The 19,296-nt window shown below is 43.3% G+C and overlaps 1 protein-coding gene across 2 annotated transcripts in view; it reads right to left on the bottom strand.

Annotated features, from left to right (window-relative positions):
• The window catches only part of LOC119978090 (katanin-interacting protein), a 307,079-nt gene that overhangs the window by 55,707 nt on the left and 232,076 nt on the right, over positions 1-19,296 (bottom strand). For both annotated transcript variants that reach the window (XM_038819487.1, XM_038819488.1), the window contains exons 19-20: positions 16,477-16,654; positions 4,068-4,233 (exon numbers count right to left, since the gene is read on the bottom strand). In XM_038819487.1, the coding sequence (XP_038675415.1) occupies positions 4,068-4,233; positions 16,477-16,654 (344 nt within the window). The remainder of the gene's footprint in view (positions 1-4,067; positions 4,234-16,476; positions 16,655-19,296) is intronic.

Consider the following 19,296-nt stretch of genomic DNA (forward strand, 5'->3'; position numbering starts at 1 on the left):
GACAGGAATAGTGCCAGAAGACTGGAGGATAGCAAATGTTGTCCCCTTGTTCAAGAAGGGGAGTAGAGACAACCCCGGTAACTATAGACCAGTGAGCCTTACTTCTGTTGTGGGCTGGTTTAGCTCACTGGGCTAAATCACTGGCTTTTAAAGCAGACCAAGCAGGCCAGCAGCACGGTTCGATTCCCGTACCAGCCTCCCCGGACAGGCGCCGGAATGTGGCGACTAGGGGCTTTTCACAGTAACTTGAAGCCTACTCGTGACAATAAGCGATTTTCATTTTCATTTCAAGTCTTGGAAAGGTTTATAAGAGATAGGATTTATAATCATCTAGAAAGGAATAATTTGATTAACACGGTTTTGTGAAGGGTAGGTCTTGACTCATAAACCTTATTGAGTTCTTTGAGAAGGTGACCAAACAAGTGGGCGAGAGTAAAGCAGTTGATGTAGTGTATATGGATTTCAGTAAAGCATTTGATAAAGTTCCCCACGGTAGGCTAGTGCAGAAAATACGGAGGCATGGGATTCAGGGTGATTTAGCAGTTTGGATCAGAAATTGGCTCGCTGTAAGAGGACAGAGGGTGGTGGTTGATGGGAAATGTTCAGCCTGGAGTTCAGTACCACAAGGATCTGTTTTGGGGCCACTGCTGCTTGTCATTTTTATAAATGACCTGGAGGAGGGCGTAGAAGGATGGGTGAGTAAATTTGCAGATGACACTAAAGTCGGTGGAGTTGTGGACAGTGCGGAAGGATGTTGAAGGTTACAGAGGAACATAGATAAGCTGCAGAGCTGGGCTGAGGGGTGGCAAATGGAGTTTAATGCAGAAAAGTGTGAGATGATTCATTTTGGAAGGAGTAACAGGAAGACAGAGTACTGGGCTAATGGTAAGATTCTTGGTAGTGTGGATGAGCAGAGAGATCTCAGTTTCCATGTACATAGATCCCTGAAAGTTGCCACTCAGGTTGATAGGGGTGTTAAGAAGGCGTACGGTGTGTTAGCTTTTATTGGTAGAGGGATTGAGTTTTGGAGCAATGAGGTCATGTTGCAGTTGTACAAAACTCTGGTGCGGCCGCATTTGGAGTATTGCGTGCAGTTCTGGTCGCTACATTATAGGAAGGATGTGGAAGTATTGGAAAGGGTGCAGAGGAGATTTACCAGGATGTTGCCTGGTATGGAGGGAAGATCTTACGACGAAAGGCTGAAGAACTTGAGGCTGTTTTCGTTAGAGAGAAGAAGGTTAAGACGTGACTTAATTGAGGCATATAAGATGACCAGAGGATTAGATAGGGTGGACAGTGAGAGTTTTTTTCCTCGGATGGTGATGGCTAGTACGAGGGGACATAGCTTTAAATTGAGGGGAGTTAGATATAGGACAGATGTCAGAGGTAGGTTCTTTACTCAGAGAGTAGTAAGGGCGCGGAATGCCCTGCCTGCAACAGTAGTGGACTCGCCAACATTAAGGGCATTTAAATAGTCATTGGATAAACATATGGATGCTAAGGGAATAGTGCAGATGGGCTTTAGAGTGGTTTCACAGGTCAGCGCAACATCGAGGGCCGAAGTGCCTGTACTGTGCTGTAATGTTCTATGTGAAGACTTAGTCAGAAGACTAAGAGGGTGATAGTTGTGACCCAGCGGTAGCAATCTTACCTCTGGGATAGCAGGTCATGGGTTCAAATCCCACTCCAGACACGAAGTGTGTAATGCAGTTTACCACTGCATGAAGGTGCATTGTCAAAGGTGCAGGCTTTCTGATGCTATCAACTTCTGAGTTTCTTTGGGCAGCACGGTAGCACAAGTGGACAGCACTGCGGCGTCACAGTGAAGGGTCCCAGGTTCAATTCCTCATTGGGTCACTGTCTGTGCGGAGTCCACACGTTCTCCCCGTGTCTGCGTGGGTTTCTTCCGGGTGCTCCGGTTTCCTCCCACAGCCCAAAGGTTAGGTGGATTGGCCATAATAAATTGCCCTAAGTGACCAAAAAGGTTAGGAGGGGTTATTGGGTTACGGGGATAGGGTGGAAGTGATGGCTTAAGTGGGTCGGTGCAGACTCGATGGGCCGAATGGCCTCCTTCTGCACTGTATGTTTTATGTGCTGTGTACTAAGGAATTTTGGCATGTTAGCTACGACTCTCACCAACTTCTACAGATGCACCATGGAAAGCATTCTTTCTGGTTGTATCACAGCTTGGTATGGATCCTGCTCTGCCCATGACTGCAGGAACCTACAAAAGGTCATGAATCTAGCTCAATCCATCACACAAACCAGCCTCTCATCCATTAACTCTATCTACAATTCTCACTGCCTCGGAAAGGCAGCCAGCATAATTAAGGACTCCACGCACCCCGGGCATACTCTCCTCCACCTTCTTCCGTCAGGAAAAAGATACCAAAGTTTGAGGTCACATACCAACCGACTCAAGAACAGCTTCTTCCCCACTGCCATCAGACTTTTGAATGGACCTACCTCGTATTAAGTTGATCTTTTCTCTCCACCTTGCTATAACTGTAACATTATATTCTGCAGTCTCTCCTTCCTTCTTGATGCATTGTTTGTATAGCATGCAAGAAACAATACTTTTCATTGTGTACTAATACATGTGACAATAATAAATTAAATCAAACCAAATAACAGCTACTGTATTTGTATGGATCTTAAAATCTCGAAGGTATTATGGAACAGTTTGGAGGAGAGTTAGCTCCGAAGGTGGTTGAGATAAGATTGTTTGGAACTGTTTAAAATTGTCATACAGTGTAACACCATTGTCTCAGTTCAGTGTAATTCCAGTTTACTTTCTTCTATTCCTCAATATTCATTCACTTCATAAAAATCATCACATCATTCTCTGGATTGCAAACCGCTCCTCATACTATACAAATTGAAAAACGGAGTAGCTGTTTCAAGCCTCCTTTCTGGGATTTGAACAACTTGGTATTTATCATTGGCCATGCCCTTAACAGGGTTGATTTTACCTGGGATCGGTATTGTGCACGGGGACAAGGGAAACCATTCAACCCTTTGCAGCACAAGACTTGGGAAATCTTAACTCCTGCGCCACATCAGTACGCATGTAATCAGTCTCCAATCCCAAATTCAGCGGGAATCACTAGAGGCTGGTAGGCAGTAAAGATAGCAGTCGAATCCCAATTTTATTACCCGAGCCTTGTCTGCATGTTTAAAGGCGACAGCAATTGTGTTCTGACGGGGGTTGTCCCCCCTGTTTGCTACAAATAACAACTTAATATTAGGACCACTGGGAGTGGGTAAATTCTATGCAGCATTTTAACTGCCCATCGACCAGGCTGCAGTGAGGAATGGTTCATATCCATTAGATATGTTGGGGACAATGCATATTTAAATATGGGAACAATGTGTGATATTAATTCCTGGGACTTGGTGGGACTGGGAAGATCCAGATATGGGACTCTTTCTTGTTTGCTTGTTGGCTGGAATCGTGGTCTTCACCTAGCTTTCGGCAGGGTGCTGTACTTGAATTCTTTTTCCTCACAAGAGGGGTACAGTTTGGAAGTTGGGGGTGAAGCAATGACTGAAAAAGATGTTCCTTATACATTAGCAATACAGGGTATTCAAAAACCTTAGTTATGCCATTGTTGTTCTTGATGTCTATTTGCTTTGATGATCATAACAGTTCCATGCTTCCATCCGTTATAATGAGGAAATTTGAAATGTAAATTAAAGTAAAATCTGTCTTTTATACCCTCCAAAGAATTCATTCATAAAACTCCAAATGGACAGCACAGTAGCATAGTGGTTAGCACTGCTGCTTCACTAATCCAGAGTCCCAGGTTCGATTCCCGCTTGGGTCACTGTCTGTGCGGAGTCTGCACATTCTCCCCGTGTCTGTGTGGGTTTCCACCGGGTGCTACGGTTTCCTCCCACTAGTCCGGAAAGACATGCTGTTAGGTGAATTGGACATTCTGAATTCTCCCTCTGTGTACCTGAACAGATGCCGGGGTGTGGCGAAAGGGGATTTTCACAGTAACTTCATTGCAGTGTTAATGTAAGCCTATTTGTGACAATAATAAAGATTATATTAAATGACTCACCCCTCTATATGTATCCTCTGGGGATTTGTTATAGTTCCAGAAGCGAAGTCCAATAATAGTTTGCTGCTTATTGAAATTGATTGCGACGATGTGATCATCTCCGTAAGTAAAAGGAATTAGCCACATATGCTCATCTTCTGAGGTGACATTAATCCCATCAATCAACCTTTAACAAATAAGTACCAGACACTAGTTAGTCCCTAGAATCTGTTGGGTTTAATTTCTACTTTGTATCACCACAGTTTCTTGGTCAAAGAACCTGTAGATCCTATGCTACTAGACTTTATTATTGTATCCACAATCGTAACTTGCAACAGCAAATGGAATCTCGGTCAGTTACCTGAAGGATGGGGAGAACAGGAGTGACACTGAGGGGAACCAGAGGTGGTTAGGGAGAGGCTGATGACACCAAAAATTCTTCCTACTTACAATCTATTAAACAGAAGGTGCCTTTGTGTTATTTTGAGGCGATAGAGAGGACACATGGGGACAAAGAAAGAAAGGAAGTAGCGTGACTGTGAGTGAGAAACAAGGGGATTGTAGAGAATACACATGCAGGAAGTAAGCTGGTTGGGAAAAATCAAGAAACGGAGCACATATCCAGAGGCAGAGAAAGGGAGTTTGAGAGAGCGGTAGATAGAGGGGGAACGGAATGAGAGATAGTTTGAGTGTCCTATTGAGAAAGGGGAACAAAGCAGGGTGGAGCAGCCAGCGGGGGAAACCAGTGAGAGGAGACTCAAAGAGAGTGGCATGCAGGCACTGTAAGAATAGAACAAAGCAGAACTTGAAGTGCAGCTAAAGACAGATTGCAGAAGAAGGAAAGGTGGATTAAAAGGATAGCCATATCCATAGAATCCCTGCAGTGCAGACGTCTGCACTGATCCTCTGAAAGTGCACCCTACTTAACCCCATCTAACCCGCATATCTTTGGACCATGGGAGGAAACCCACGCAAACGCAGGGAGGATGTTTGGGGCAGCAGGGTAGCATGGTGGTTAGAATAAATGCTTCACAGCTCCAGGGTCCCAGGTTCGATTCCCGGCTGGGTCACTGTCTGTGTGGAGTCTGCACGTCCTCCCCCTGTGTGCGTGGGTTTCCTCCGGGTGCTCCGGTTTCCTCCCACAGTCCAAAGATGTGCGGGTTAGGTGGATTGGCCATGCTAAATTGCCCGTAGTGTCCTAATAAAAGTAAGGTTAAGGGGGGGTTGTTGGGTTACGGGTATAGGGTGGATACGTGGGTTTGAGTAGGGTGATCATGGCTCGGCACAACATTGAGGGCCGAAGGGCCTGTTCTGTGCTGTACTGTTCTATGTTCTATGTTCTATGTTCAAATGTCACACAGTCACCCAACATAGAACATAGAACCTTACAGTGCAGTACAGGCCCTTCGGCTATCGATGTTGCGCCGACCTGTGAAATCCCTCTAAAGTCCATCTACACTATTCCCTTATCGTCCATATGCCTATCCAATGACCATTTGAATGCGTTTAGTGTTGGCGAGTCCACTACTGTTGCAGGCAGGGCATGTCACGCCCTTACTACTCTCTGAGTAAAGAATCTACCTCTGACATCTGTCCTATATCTATCTCCCCTCAATTTAAAGCTATGTCCCCTCGTGCTGGACATCACCATCCGAGGAAGTAGGCTCTCAATGTCCACCCTATCTAATCCTCTGATCATCTTGTATGCCTCAATTAAGTCACCTCTTAACCTTCTTCTCTCTAACGAAAACAGCCTCAAGTCCTTCAGCCTTTCGTCGTAAGATCTTCCCTCCATACCAGGCAACATCCTTGTAAATCTCCTCTGTACCCTTTCCAATGCTTCTACATCCTTCCTATAATGCGGCGACCAGAACTGCACGCAATACTCCAAATACGGCCGCACCACAGTTTTGTACAACTGCAACATGACCTCATGGCTCCGAAACTCAATTCCTCTACCAATTAAAGCTAACACACCGTATGCCTTCTTAACAAACCTTTCAACCTGGGTGGCAACTTTCAGGGATCTATGGACACGGACACCGAGATCTCTCTGCTCGTCCACAGTACCAAGAATCTTACCATTAGCCCAGTACTCTGTCTTCCTGTTACTCCTTCCAAAATGAATCACCTCACACTTTTCTGCATTAAACTCCATTTGCCACCCCTCAGCCCAGCTCTGCAGCTTATCTATGTTCCTCTGTAAACTGCAACATCCTTCCGCACTGTCCACAACTCTACCGATGTTAGGTGTCATCTGCAAATTTACTCACCCATCCTTCTACGTCCTCCTCCAGGTCATTTATAAAAATGACAAACAGAAGCGGCCCCAAAACAGATCCTTGTGTTACACCACTAGTAACTGGACACCAGTCTCAACATTTCCCATCAACCACCACTCTTTGTATTCTATCAGCTAGCCAATTTCTGATCCAAACTGCTAAATCACCCTGAATCCCATGCCTCTATTTTCTGCAATAGCCTACCGGAGGGAACCTTATCAAATGCTTTACTGAAATCCATATACACCACATCAACTGCTTTACCCTCATCCACTTGTTTGGTCACCTTCTCGATGAACTCAATAAGATTTGTGAGGCACGACCTACCCTTCACAAAACCATGTTGACTATCTCTAATCAAATTATTCCTTTCCAGATGATTATACATCCTATCTCTTATAAACCTTTCCAAGACTTTTCCCACAACAGACGTAAGGCTCACTGGTCTATAGTTACCGGGGTTGTCTCTACTCCCCTTCTTGAACAAGGGGGCAACATTTGCTATCCTCCAGTCTTCTGGCACTATTCCTGTAGACAAAGATCAAAGCCAAAGGCTCAGCAATCTCCTCCCTAGCTTCCCAGAGAATCCTAGGATAAATCCCATCCAGCCCAGGGGACTTTCCAGAATCGCTAACACCTCCTCCTTATGAACCTCAAGCCCTTCTAGTCTAGTAGCCTGTATCTCAGTATTCTCCTCGACAACATTGTCTTTTCCCTGTGTGAATACAGACGAAAAATACTCATTTAGCAACTCTCCTATCTCCTCGGACACCACGCACAACTTCCCACTACTGTCCTTGACTGGCCCGACTCTTGCCCTAGTCATTCTTTTATTCCTGACATATCTGTAGAAAGCTTTAGGGTTATCCTTGATCCGACCTGCCAAAGACTTCTCATGTCCTCTCCTGGCTCTTCTTAGCTCTCTCTTTAGAGCCTTCCTAGCTAACTTGTAACTCTCAAGCGCCCTAACTGAACCATCACGTCTCATCTTTACATAAGCCTCCTTCTTCCTCTTGACAAGTGTTTCAACTGCTTTAGTAAACCATGGTTCCCTCGCTTGACCACTTCCTCCCTGCCTAACAGGTACATACTTATCAAGGACACGCAGTAGCTGTTCCTTGAATATGCTCCACATTTCCATTGTGCCCATCCCCTGCAGTTTTCTTCTCCAGCCGATGCATCCTAAGTCTTGCCTCATCGCATCATAATTGCCTTTCCCCCAGATATGACTCTTGCCTTGCGGTATATACCTATCCCTTTCCATCACAAAATAAACGTAATCGAATTGTGGTCACTATCACCAAAGTGCTCACCTACCTTCAAATCTGACACCTGTCCTGGTTCATGACCCAGTACCAAATCCAATACGGCCTCGCCTCTCGTTGACCTATCTACATACTGCGTCAGGAAACCCTCCTGCACACATTGGACAAAAACGGACCCTAAAGTACTCGAACTATAGTGTTTCCAGTCAATATTTGGAAAGTTAAAGTCCCCCATAACAACTACCCTGTTACTGTCGCTCCTATCCAGAATCATCTTTGCAATCCTTTCGTCTACATCTCTGGAACTTTTCGGAGGCCTATAGAAAACCTCTAACAGGGTGACCTCTCCTTTCCTGTTTCTTAACTCAGCCCATACTACCTCAGTATTCGAGTCCTCATCAAATGTCCTCTCAGCCACCGTAATACTGTCCTTGACTAACAATGCCACCCCTCCCCCTCTCTTACCACCTTCCCTGAGCTTACTGAAATATCTAAACCCCGGCACCTGCAACAACCATTCCTCACCCTGCTCTATCCATGGCTCCGAAATGGCTACAACATCAAAGTCCCAGGTACCAACCCATGTCGCAAGCTCACCCATCTTATTCCGGATGTTCCTGGCATTGAAGTAGATGCACTTTAAACCACCTTCCTTCCTGCCGGTACACTCCTGCAACTTTGAAACCCAAGGTCGGAATTGAACCCGGGTCCGTGTTGTGGAGGCAGTGATGCTAACCACTATGCTGCCATAGTGATAGGAAGCAGTGATACTACTGGCTAAGGAAACAAGGTGGGATGGTAAGAACAGGAGGGGCAGAGAGATGGCGAGGGGAAGTCAGTTCGTAGGGGGAAGCCGGAGAGTAGGGACAATGGAAGAACTGGGGAGTGAGGTCCAGCATTTGGAGGCAACAAAAAGCAGCAAACAGATGATGAGTTTAAAAATTCTAATGGGGCTCCTACTTGCCATGGCCATTTATGTTCAGTAATGGGTTAAGAGACATTCCAATTAGTTGTCTCATTTATGTTAAGTGTCCAATAATTGACACTGATATGTAAAGAGGCTTCAGGTAGCCTTTGTGTCAGGGGATGTGATGTTAGAGTTTTGTGCAGAGTCTGTTGAAGTAAATTAAAGATGTTTGTGGAAAAGGAGCAGAACCTTTGACTCTTTATACAACAGCAGCTAAATATCTAACAAATGGTAGCAGAGCATGGCTGCTGTGCAAGTGTGAAGGGTTGAAAGATACAATTTTTCAAGACCAAACCAAAGGAGTGAGTGAGATGAAAAAAAAACGATATATGGCTGAACCTAGGATTAAGCTGGCCGGATATGAGTACCCCCCCCCCCCCCCATTTTCTGAAAGGGGATCTTACAATCAATGGAGAAGTGCAGTAGTTATGTGGACTAAGGTAACTGCCTTGGGAAAGAGAAAACACCTGAGGAAGGAGCAGTGATCCGAAAGTTAGTGTTTGAAACAAACATATTGGACTTTAACCTGGTGTTGTAAGACTTCTTACTGTGCTTTCCCCAGTCCAACGCCAGCATCGCCACATCAAAGAGAAAACAAGGTATGGCATTGGCTTCTTCTTTACCTTATGACAGTAAAATCCAGCAAAGTGTTTTCTGAGCTGAAGTTGGAAGAGTTAGACTCTTCCCGTACCAGCCTCCCCGGACAGGCGCCGGAATGTGGCGACTAGGGGCTTTTCACAGTAACTTCATTGAAGCCTACTTGTGACAATAAACAATTTTCATTTTCATTTCAGAAGGAGGTCTGGAGACTCTATTAGGTTATATGGATAAGATTTATAAAAAGGATGACTTGTTAAGTGTGTATGAAGCATGGTCGGATTTTGATTGGTTCCGGAAAATAGAGAAATTCTCCATGGAAGACGATATAATGGAATTTGACAGGCTGTAGAAACACAACCTGGAATTTCCACAGTCTGTGTTGGCCTGTAAATTACTTGACTGTGCTAGAGTGAGCAACATGGATAGGCGCCTGGTTTTCACAGGAGTTCAGTTTGTGTATAAGAATACCTGATTCGATCAGATGACAGAAGCTTTAAAAAGGTTTCTGGGGAAACATTCGATTCCGATGGCTCTGATGACCCAAATAGGTCAGTCTGCAATAAAGCAGAATATGGAAGACACACTACTAACAGGATGGCGAAATCGCATGGCTACAAACAGGTTCCAAGACTATAGAAGGAGATTAGGACCTGGAAAGTGTGAAGACAGAAACCCAGTTAGAACCTACAATAGGAAGATGAACCCCAGAAATGCCCAGGGTATGATAAATCTATGTTTTCGATGTGACTCTCAATACCATTATGCTTTCAACTGCCCAACACGTTATAATAGAGTGTTTGAAGCGACACATGACACAGAAGTGAAAAAAGATAGTGACCAGAAAGAAGGCACTGTCCTGTTAACAAGCAGTTTTACGCTGGTAATGAGGGTGTTGGTTGCAGAATTCTTCAATTGTGCTGCATTGGACAGCGGATGCTGTGTGTGGAATTGACTGGTTAAAATGCTACTTCGACTCCTTGAATGCTGAAAATCGTAACAAGGTTAAGGAATTTGAAAGTTCCACAAGTTTCAGATTTGGGGATGATAATACTCTGAAGTCGCTGAACAGAATGGTGATCCCTTACAATATTGCGGGAGTGAATCATTTCATTAACATAGAACAGTACAGCACAGAACAGGCCCTTCGGCCCTCGATGTTGTGCCGAGCAATGATCACCCTACTCAAACCCACGTATCCACCCTATACCCATAACCCAACAACCCCCCCCCCACTTAATCTTACTTTTTAGGACACTACGGGCAATTTAGCATGGCCAATCCACCTAACACACACATCTTTGGACTATGGGAGGAAACCGGAGCACCTGGAGGAAACCCACGCACACACGGGGAGGATGTGCAGACTCCGCACAGACAGTGACCCAGCCGGGAACCGAACCTGGGACCCTGGAGCTGTGAAGCATTTATGCGAACCACCATGCTACCGTGCTGCCCACATTAGCTCAGACATTAGCTCTTCTGAGCAGACCGTCGATGAAGAAAGCACACATGAAACTGGATATGGAACAGGATAAGGCAACAGTTTTTGGGAACGGTGGACTTACAATTTACACAGTCGGGACACTATTGTATTCCATTACTGACAAATAATATTTCAAGTACAGTTGTTAAGGATGTGTTAATGGCAGTTGAAAATGGGACTTTAGCTGATAAAAAGCTTGTTGTATTAAAACTGCATAGACAATTTGTGCATCCGTCTCCTTGGAGGCTGAAAATTTTATTAAAGGTTGCAGGGGTGAGGGATGAAGACTATACAAAACCGATAAAATGGGTTAGTGATCGCTGTGAAGTTTGTAGGAAGCACAGAAGGACACCAGCACGACCGATAATCACCCTACCTTTGGCCAGGGATTTTAATGACATTGTGGCCATTGGCCTCAAGATCTGGGATAAAGCCAATAATATATTTATTTTGAATTTTGTAGATTTAGCAACCATATTTAGTTAATCAACGATTGTACGAAGTAAAGAAAAGAGAGCAATTCTGGATCAAATCGTGGACAAATGGGTAGGGACAGGAATGGGCGCACCGGCAAAATTCCTTACGGACAATGGGAGTATTTGCTAATGATCAGTTTAGGGATATGTGTGAAAATGTGAATATCACAGTTATGAATACGGCTACGGAAAGCCCATATAGTAATGGTGTGCCTGGAAGAAACCATGCAGTAATAGATGACATGCTCCTGAAAATTTTGGCAGGTAGACCAAACTGCAAGTTAAATTCAGCTTTAGCATGGGTGATACATGCAAAGAATTCATTGCAGATGGTTGGGGGGCTATAGTCCCTATCAATTAGTTTTTGGTAGAAATCCTAAACTTCTGTCCATTTTAGATAACCAGCCTCCAGCTTGGGAAAGGACTACAATTAGCTTTCCTTTGCTGAACATTTAAATGCATTACATAGCAGTAGAAAAGCTTTTTTGGAAGCAGAAGTCTCTGAAAGAATTCACAGAGCTTTAAGACATAATCTACGGCCATCAGATACCATTTTTCAGCAAGGAGACATGGTATACTATAAGAGAGACTATTTTAATGAATGGAAAGGCCAAGGGAAGATCATAGGAATTGATGGCAAAACAATTATTTTGCAACATGGCAATCAAACTGTTAGGGTACATTCATCAAGGATAATGGGTACAGATTACAAATTTTCAAATTTAGACAGAGCAGACAGACATGACGAGGAACCAGAGTCATCTGGTACGCATGTGTTACAGAACTTTGAGGACCAGTTAACTGATATAGACAGGGTTTCTGTGGAGGAACACAACACTTCTGATGAATTAGAACTGGCCATTTTTCTTAAAGGACAACTGCCAAAAGTTGGTACAAAAGTGACATACTTGCCTGAAGGGTCTAGTCAATGGAAGGATGCAACTGTTATTAGTAGACCAGGGAAGGCCACTGGAAAGTATAAACATTGGTTGAATGTACAGTATCCAGGGGAGGGAGTCAAGACAATGGATTGGGAACACAAAGTTCAAAAATCGAGAGCACAGAAACGCAGTGTCAGTTCGGATAGTGAACAGGTTCGCAGGAAAAGGTCGAGAACTATTGAAAGAACATCCCACAGCAGAAGGGAAAGATTAAGCAATAGCAGTACTGAACGAGATATCAGGCGGGAAAGGGAGCGTAGTTTATCAAGATCTCGGAACATGAGTAAGACTACGAATACTAATAGGAGTAGAAGCCCACATGCACGTGAGATTTTGGTGGCTTCCAATAAATTAGGTGAAAAAGTTATCACAGATGCCAAACAGCAAGAACTGCATAGTTGGAGTGAATTTGGGGTATACATGGAAGTACCGGATCGGGGACAAAGAGCTCTATTCCACAGATCAGGTTCTTCCGGATGGAACTTATAAGGCAAAGGCCAGGCTGTGGCAAGGGGATTTGAAGAAAACTTAGAAGATTAGGATTTAAGGGTAGATTCACCTACAGCAGGAAAGGTTATTTTAAAGATCTTCTTGGCTCTATTAGCCACAAAGGCATGGGAATGCAAATCTATAGATATAAAAGCTGCCTTTTTGCATGGGGCACCAGCTCCAGAGAGACATTTTTCTCCGTCTTCCTAAAGAGGCAGCCAACACAGAAGGGGTACTCTGGAAGTTTGGTACTTTTTGTTAAGGTCAGTTTTGTTAAAGTTAGGCTATGGCACTATAAAGGAAATCTTTCTGGCATCTTTATGATGCATATCGGTGATTTTTTGTGGGGTGGGATTAGTGATTTCGAAGCTATTGTAATCTCTGGTTTGAGGAAAGAATTCAGGGTTGGAAGTCAGGCTTCTGGTGCATTTAAATATATTGGACTGGAAATCTGACAGACTAAGTTAGGGGCAACTTTACGTCAGCAATCTTATTTGGAAGCATCTGCCCAATAGCAATTAGTCGTGGGCGGGTTTCACAAAAAAACACAATGGTTTCAAAGATGGAAAAAGAGCAACTGCGAAGTTTAATTGGGCAACTGAATTGGTTAGGTAGACAGACTAGACAGGACGTGAGTTTTGCTGTCTTAGAGTGGAGTACAAAAATGAATGATCCCAAAGTGGAAGACATAATAAGAGCAAATAAAGCGTTGGTCAAACTAAAAATGCAGGAGTGTGTTCTAACGTTCCCGGTTTTAGGTGACCGTAGGCACTTGAAACTCATAGTTTATAGTGATACGTCCTATGCGATGGGGTTTCAAGCTCAGGAGGTTTTATAATTTTCCTTTTGGGGAACAATGGTAAATGTTGCCCTCTTGTGTGGGAAGCAAAGAAAATAAGGAGAGTGGTTAAAAGCACTTTAGCTGCTGAGATGTCCAGCCTTGTAGAGGTGGTGGATATGGCCTTTTGTATGTCTCAGATATTGATACAAATTTTGGGATTAGGGGATTTGGGTAACATACCTATTGAATGTCACATTGACAATAAATCCCTGTGGGAAAATGTGCACTCTACATAAAGTGTCAATGAAAAAAGGTTAACGATAGACATCGCAAGTTTGAAGCAAATGTTGGACAGAGGGAAAATAGCAAAAATTAAATGGGTCGACAGTAGCTATCAATTGTCAGACTGTTTTACAAAAAGAGGGGCTAGCACACAGAGACTTTTGGATATTGTTAATGAAGGGTTAGGGTTTCTGTGACTGTTTTTGTGGAAACAAAAGAGAAGGGGGGAAATTGCGTGTGTGTTTTTGAGTTTCTTGTAATTTTGTTTTCACCTAATAATTTTTTTTTCTCCAAGGAAGGGGAAACTGTTAAGTAATGGGTTAAGAGACATTCCAATTAGTTGTCTCATTTATGTTAAGTATCCAATAATTGACTATGTATAAAGGCTTCAGGTGGCCTTTGTGTCAGGGGATGTGATGTTAGAGTTTTGTGCAGAGTCTGTTGAAGTAAATTAAAGGTGTTTGTGGAAAAGGAGCAGAACCTTTGACTCTTTTTATACAACAGCAGCTGAATGTTTAACAATTTAGGCTCGATGTCCAGATCAGGTACGCTCACCTGTCTAGCTGGATCAAGGCTTTGATGAGGTCTGGAACAGAGAACTGGTGACAGAATTAAGTATCAGTGAGCAAGTGTTTCTCAATGGCACAGTTGATGGATAACATCTTCCATCCTTTATGGATGATTGGAAGCATGCAGATCGGTTGGTAATCAGGGGAATGGATGCAACTGATTTTGTGTATGTAGAGTGCAGCTGGTAGCCTTGCACACCGTCAAGTAGACACTGCAGCACGTTGGCTGGGGATAGTAGGTAGCTGTGATGCACATCCTCTGACACCACACCCAGAATGTGACTAGAGCTGATATCCTATGCTGTGCCTGAGCACATTAAGATAGCTTTTAAAGTAAAGTGGAATTATCCAAACTGGAATTTTTAATGGTGGGATCATTAGGACGAAGTGCAGTAGAATCCTAAATTTACCACTCTACCTTCAGGTTCTTGCACTATTGCACTGAGCTTCATCAGAGTTGAGGATGTTGATGTTCACAGACTCTCTGCTCCCACCATTTGCTTAAATGTCCATTTCTCATCAGAGGTGGCAGGCATTTCTGGCTTTTAAAATGCTAGATTTTTATAGCGCTCAAAACACATGTTACAATTGTTTACAAAGTAAGAGTTTCCCTCCTCTTCCCTCCCACACAATAAATTAATGATTGCATTATTAAAAACTATGCTTTTCTGATTAATTCCATATTCACTCAACAGGGAAGAATTTCCATTAATGAGAACCTGCGGAATTTAGAGCCTTTGGCAAAATGTGCAAGTTTTTGTTAGTCTGCCTATGAGTGCATATTATGGATTTGCGTTAACCACACTAGTTTAAAATCAATGTCTCATTAATTTATAATCTCAGGATATAGATCAAAACAAATCTTAGCTAACTAAAAAAAAGACTTTACAGTGCTTTTTTTTTTACAATCAACTTCTGTCGATTACATATTTGAGAAATGTAGTCACTATTGTAATGTGGCAGCCAGTTTGTGCACAGCAAACTTTCTGCAAAAGACAATGTGATAATAACCAGATAACCAGTTTTTGCAATGTTGACTGAAGACCCGCGGCACTGGAGAGAACTCCCCTGCTCTTCTTTAAAATAGTAGCCATGGATTCTTTTACATCCACCCGAGCAAGCAGATGGCACTTCCATTAGTGCATGTCCACCGATCACTGAAAGTGGCAACGCATGTGGATAAGGTGGTCAAGAAGGAATACAGCATGCTGGCCTTCATCGGTCGGGGCATTGAATATAACAATTGGCAAGTCATGTTGCAGATGTACAGGGCCTTAGTTCGGCGTCATTTGGAATATTGTGTATAATTCTGGTAGCCACACTACCAGAAGGATGTGGATGCTTTGGGGAGGGTACAAAAGCAGTTTACTAGGATGTTGCCTGGTATGGAGGGCATTAGCTATGAGGAGAGGTTAGATAAACGTGGTCTGTTCTCACTGGAACGATGGAGGTTGAGAGGCGACCTGATAGAGGTCTCCAAGATTATGAGTGGCATGGACAGAGTGGATAGTCAGATTCTCTTTTCTAGGGTAAGGAGAGTCAAGTACTAGGGAACATAGGTTTAAAGTGCCTGGGGAAAAGTTTAGAACAGATGTGTGAGGCAAGTTTTTTTACCCACAGGGCGGTAAATATATGGAACCTGCTGCCTGGGGAGGTGGTGGGAGCAGGTACAATAGCAGCATTTAAGGGACATGTAGACAAATATATGAATAGGGTGGGAATGGAAAGATATGGACTCCATGGAGACGATTTTAGTTTAGGCAGGTACCATGATTGGCTCAGGCTTGGGGGGCCGAAGGGCCTGTTCCTGTGCTGTACTGTTCTTGAAATGAAAAAATGAAATGAAAATCACTTATTGTCACGAGTAGGCTTCAATTAAGTTACTGTGGAAAAACCCCTAAACGCCACATTCTGGCACCTGTCCGGGGAGGCTGATACGGGAATCGAACCGTGCTGCTGGCCTGCTTGGTCTGCTTTAAAAGCCAGCGATTTAGCTCAGTGAGCTAAACACTGGTACTGGATTGTCAACCTTGATTTTTGTGCTCAACGCCTGGAGTAGGACTTGGGTGTGAACCCTCTTGAGGCAATGGTACAAAGAACAACTTTTTTCCCAGCCCCCGACATAAGCTTAAATGGAAATTTGTGCCACTTGGAACAGATTGCTAGGGATCTTGGTGGAACGTTTTTTGGATTACCCTAGCTTTATCTAAAATTTATAAACACCAGAGTAGGTATTTTAAAAAGCACTCTCTACATAAAATTATTTTTCACATCGAGTCAATGAATAGTACATACTTGTCTAATGTCCTACTGTCATCATTATATTCTGGTAACTCATTTAGATCTCTTGGTGATGCTTCAATATTTTCCATTGTGATGGGTAGTGCCTGACCAGCTTTGCCCACAACTTCGAGTCCAGTCAACCCAAGGTAGTGGGAATCTCCCCAAGTAACAGCAAAATTTAGCTGCACACCTAGAATTTAAAGAGAGAAAGTTCAAGTTTATATGACAAAGTAAGTTAATTTGCAAATACATGCTCGTAAACAAGATGGAGCAAATTCAGTTTTATGCCAGATCAACACACTTTTTAAAGAAAGACTTATGTTGAACTACACCACGAGACAGAGCATTGAGCCCAACCAGTCATGCTGGTGTTCATTCTCTGCACAAGCAGGAGTCCTAAACTCAGATGTCTGTCCAATTCCTATATCCTTTTATCAATCTTTCCTTCAGCTGTCTACCGAATCCATCCTTAAATGATGTACTCCCTGCTGAATCATTAACTTTGGGAACATATTATACAGCCTGACAACCTTCTGTAAAATAAAAAAAATCTCATGCTCTACGCCTTAAATCTCTTGCATTTAATATTATATGTACGTCTCCTCATTCTAGGGCAACCACAAAAAATAGTCTGTTTATATCTACTCTATCCCATATGCCATTATTTGAAACATTTCTTTCAGAACACCCTGCAATTTGACATTTATATAACACTTTTCACAATCATCCGCTGTCTCAAAGCACATTGTCTTTCCAGGCAATGGAAATGTAGTCACTATTAATCTGTCGGAAATACCAATATGTGCACAGCAAACAACAATGTGATAATGGTCAGATAACCTATTGGTTGAGGAATAAACATTGGCGACGACATCCGTGATAACACCCTCGTTCTTCTTTCGAACGCTGCTCGGGGATCTTTATATTACTAACCTGAGGGAGCATTCTTGGTTGAAAGTCTTATCTGAATGACGGCATGTCCAACAGTGCAGCACTCTCTCAGTACTGCATTTCAGTGCCGACCTTGATTTTTGTCCTTAAACCCTGGAGTGGAACTTGCTCCCAGAACCTCATGACTCCAAGAGGAAAGAGTTCTACCAACTGAGTCATGGCTGACATAGCTCTATTAATTTTATTTTTTATATTTCTCATACATTTTTAATGAATCTAATTCCTTCAACATCTTTCCTATATTCAAAACTACATACAATACTCCAGCTATGGCCTTTTAAAAACAAATAGTCATAAATCCTGTATACTAATCACTTTCTTTTGTGGCTTTATCCTCTTAATATTTTGTGACCTGAAAACCCAAATCTCTGCATTGCTACATCGTACAGCCCTCCATGAATCCAAAAGTTACAATTCGCACACTGTTACTGAATTCCTTCTGCTGCATTTTAAGCCCATTACACTTTCTGGGCCGAATGGCTTCCATCTGCACATGTCGGGATTCCATGATTCTTATCAATATCGTTTTGCAGCTGGTTCCAAGAACTATTTTAGTATAATCTTTATTAGTGTCATAAGTAGGCTTACTGCAATAAAGGTACTCTGAAAAATTACTGTGATATTGCCTACAATTACTACTTCACCTAGTCCTATGTTCAAATCATGGATGTACACAATGAACTGACTTTCAAACAATCTGAAAAAACTGCCTTTAATACCAATGCAATTTCCTTTCTTCTAACATGCTTCCCTTCCCCTAATTCCACATGTGTCAATTTTCTCCAAGATTTTTATACTATCTTCTCTAAAGGATTTCCAAAAGTCCATGAACACACAATCACTGCACTTCCTCCACTAACTTACCTCCACTACCTTACAGATAAAGCTCAGAACTTGTGCATGTTTTCCAGGACAATTTTCATTTCCTGTTGGCTGTTTCTATTTTAGATATTAAGAATAAAGAACAATACAGCACAGGAACAGACCTCCGAGCCTGTACCGGTCACGATACCAAAACCCTCAGCACTTCCTTGTGCCGTATTCCTCTACACCCATCCGATTCATATATTAGTCATGATGTCTTTTGAATGCTGTTAATGTACCTGCTTCCAAAACCTTCCCTGGCAACACTGTCCAGGCACTCACCACCCTCTGCATAAAAAAACCTGCCTCACACATTTCCTCTACACTTTCCCCCACAGACCTTAAACCTATGCCCCCTGGTGACTGACCCCTCCGCCCTGGGAACGAGTGCCTGCCCAGCCACACTATCCATGCGTCTCATAATCTTGTTGACCTCTATTAGGTCACCTCTCAACTTCCGTCAATCTAATGAAAACAGTCCGAGTCTATTCAGCTTCTCTACATCGCACGGCAGCATTGTGGATAGCATAATCGCTTCACAGCTCCAGGGTCCCAGGTTCGATTCCGGCTTGGGTCACTGTCTGTGCGGAGTCTGCACATCCTCCCCGTGTGTGCGTGGGTTTCCTCCGGGTGCTCCGGTTTCCTCCCACAGTCCAAAGATTTGCAGGTTAGGTGGATTGGCCATGATAAATTGCCCCTAGTGTCCAAAATTGCCCTTAGTGTTGGGTGGGGTTGCTGGGTTGTGGGGATAGGGTGGAGGTGTTGACCTTGGGTGGGGTGCTCTTTCCAGGAGCCGGTGCAGACTCGATGGGCCGAATGGCCTCCTTCTGCACTGTAAATTGTATGTTCTATGTATAGCTCCAGGCCAGGCAACATCCTGGTAAACATCCTCTGCACCGTCTCCAAAGCTTCCATATCTTTCTGGTAGTGTGGCGACCAGAATTATGCGCAATATTCCAAGTGTGATGGTTTAGAGTGTGATGTTAAGCTAACTGACCTGTAATTAATCAAACTAGC

This window comes from Scyliorhinus canicula, chromosome 15 (assembly GCF_902713615.1).
Source record: "Scyliorhinus canicula chromosome 15, sScyCan1.1, whole genome shotgun sequence".
Lineage (NCBI taxonomy): Eukaryota > Metazoa > Chordata > Chondrichthyes > Carcharhiniformes > Scyliorhinidae > Scyliorhinus > Scyliorhinus canicula.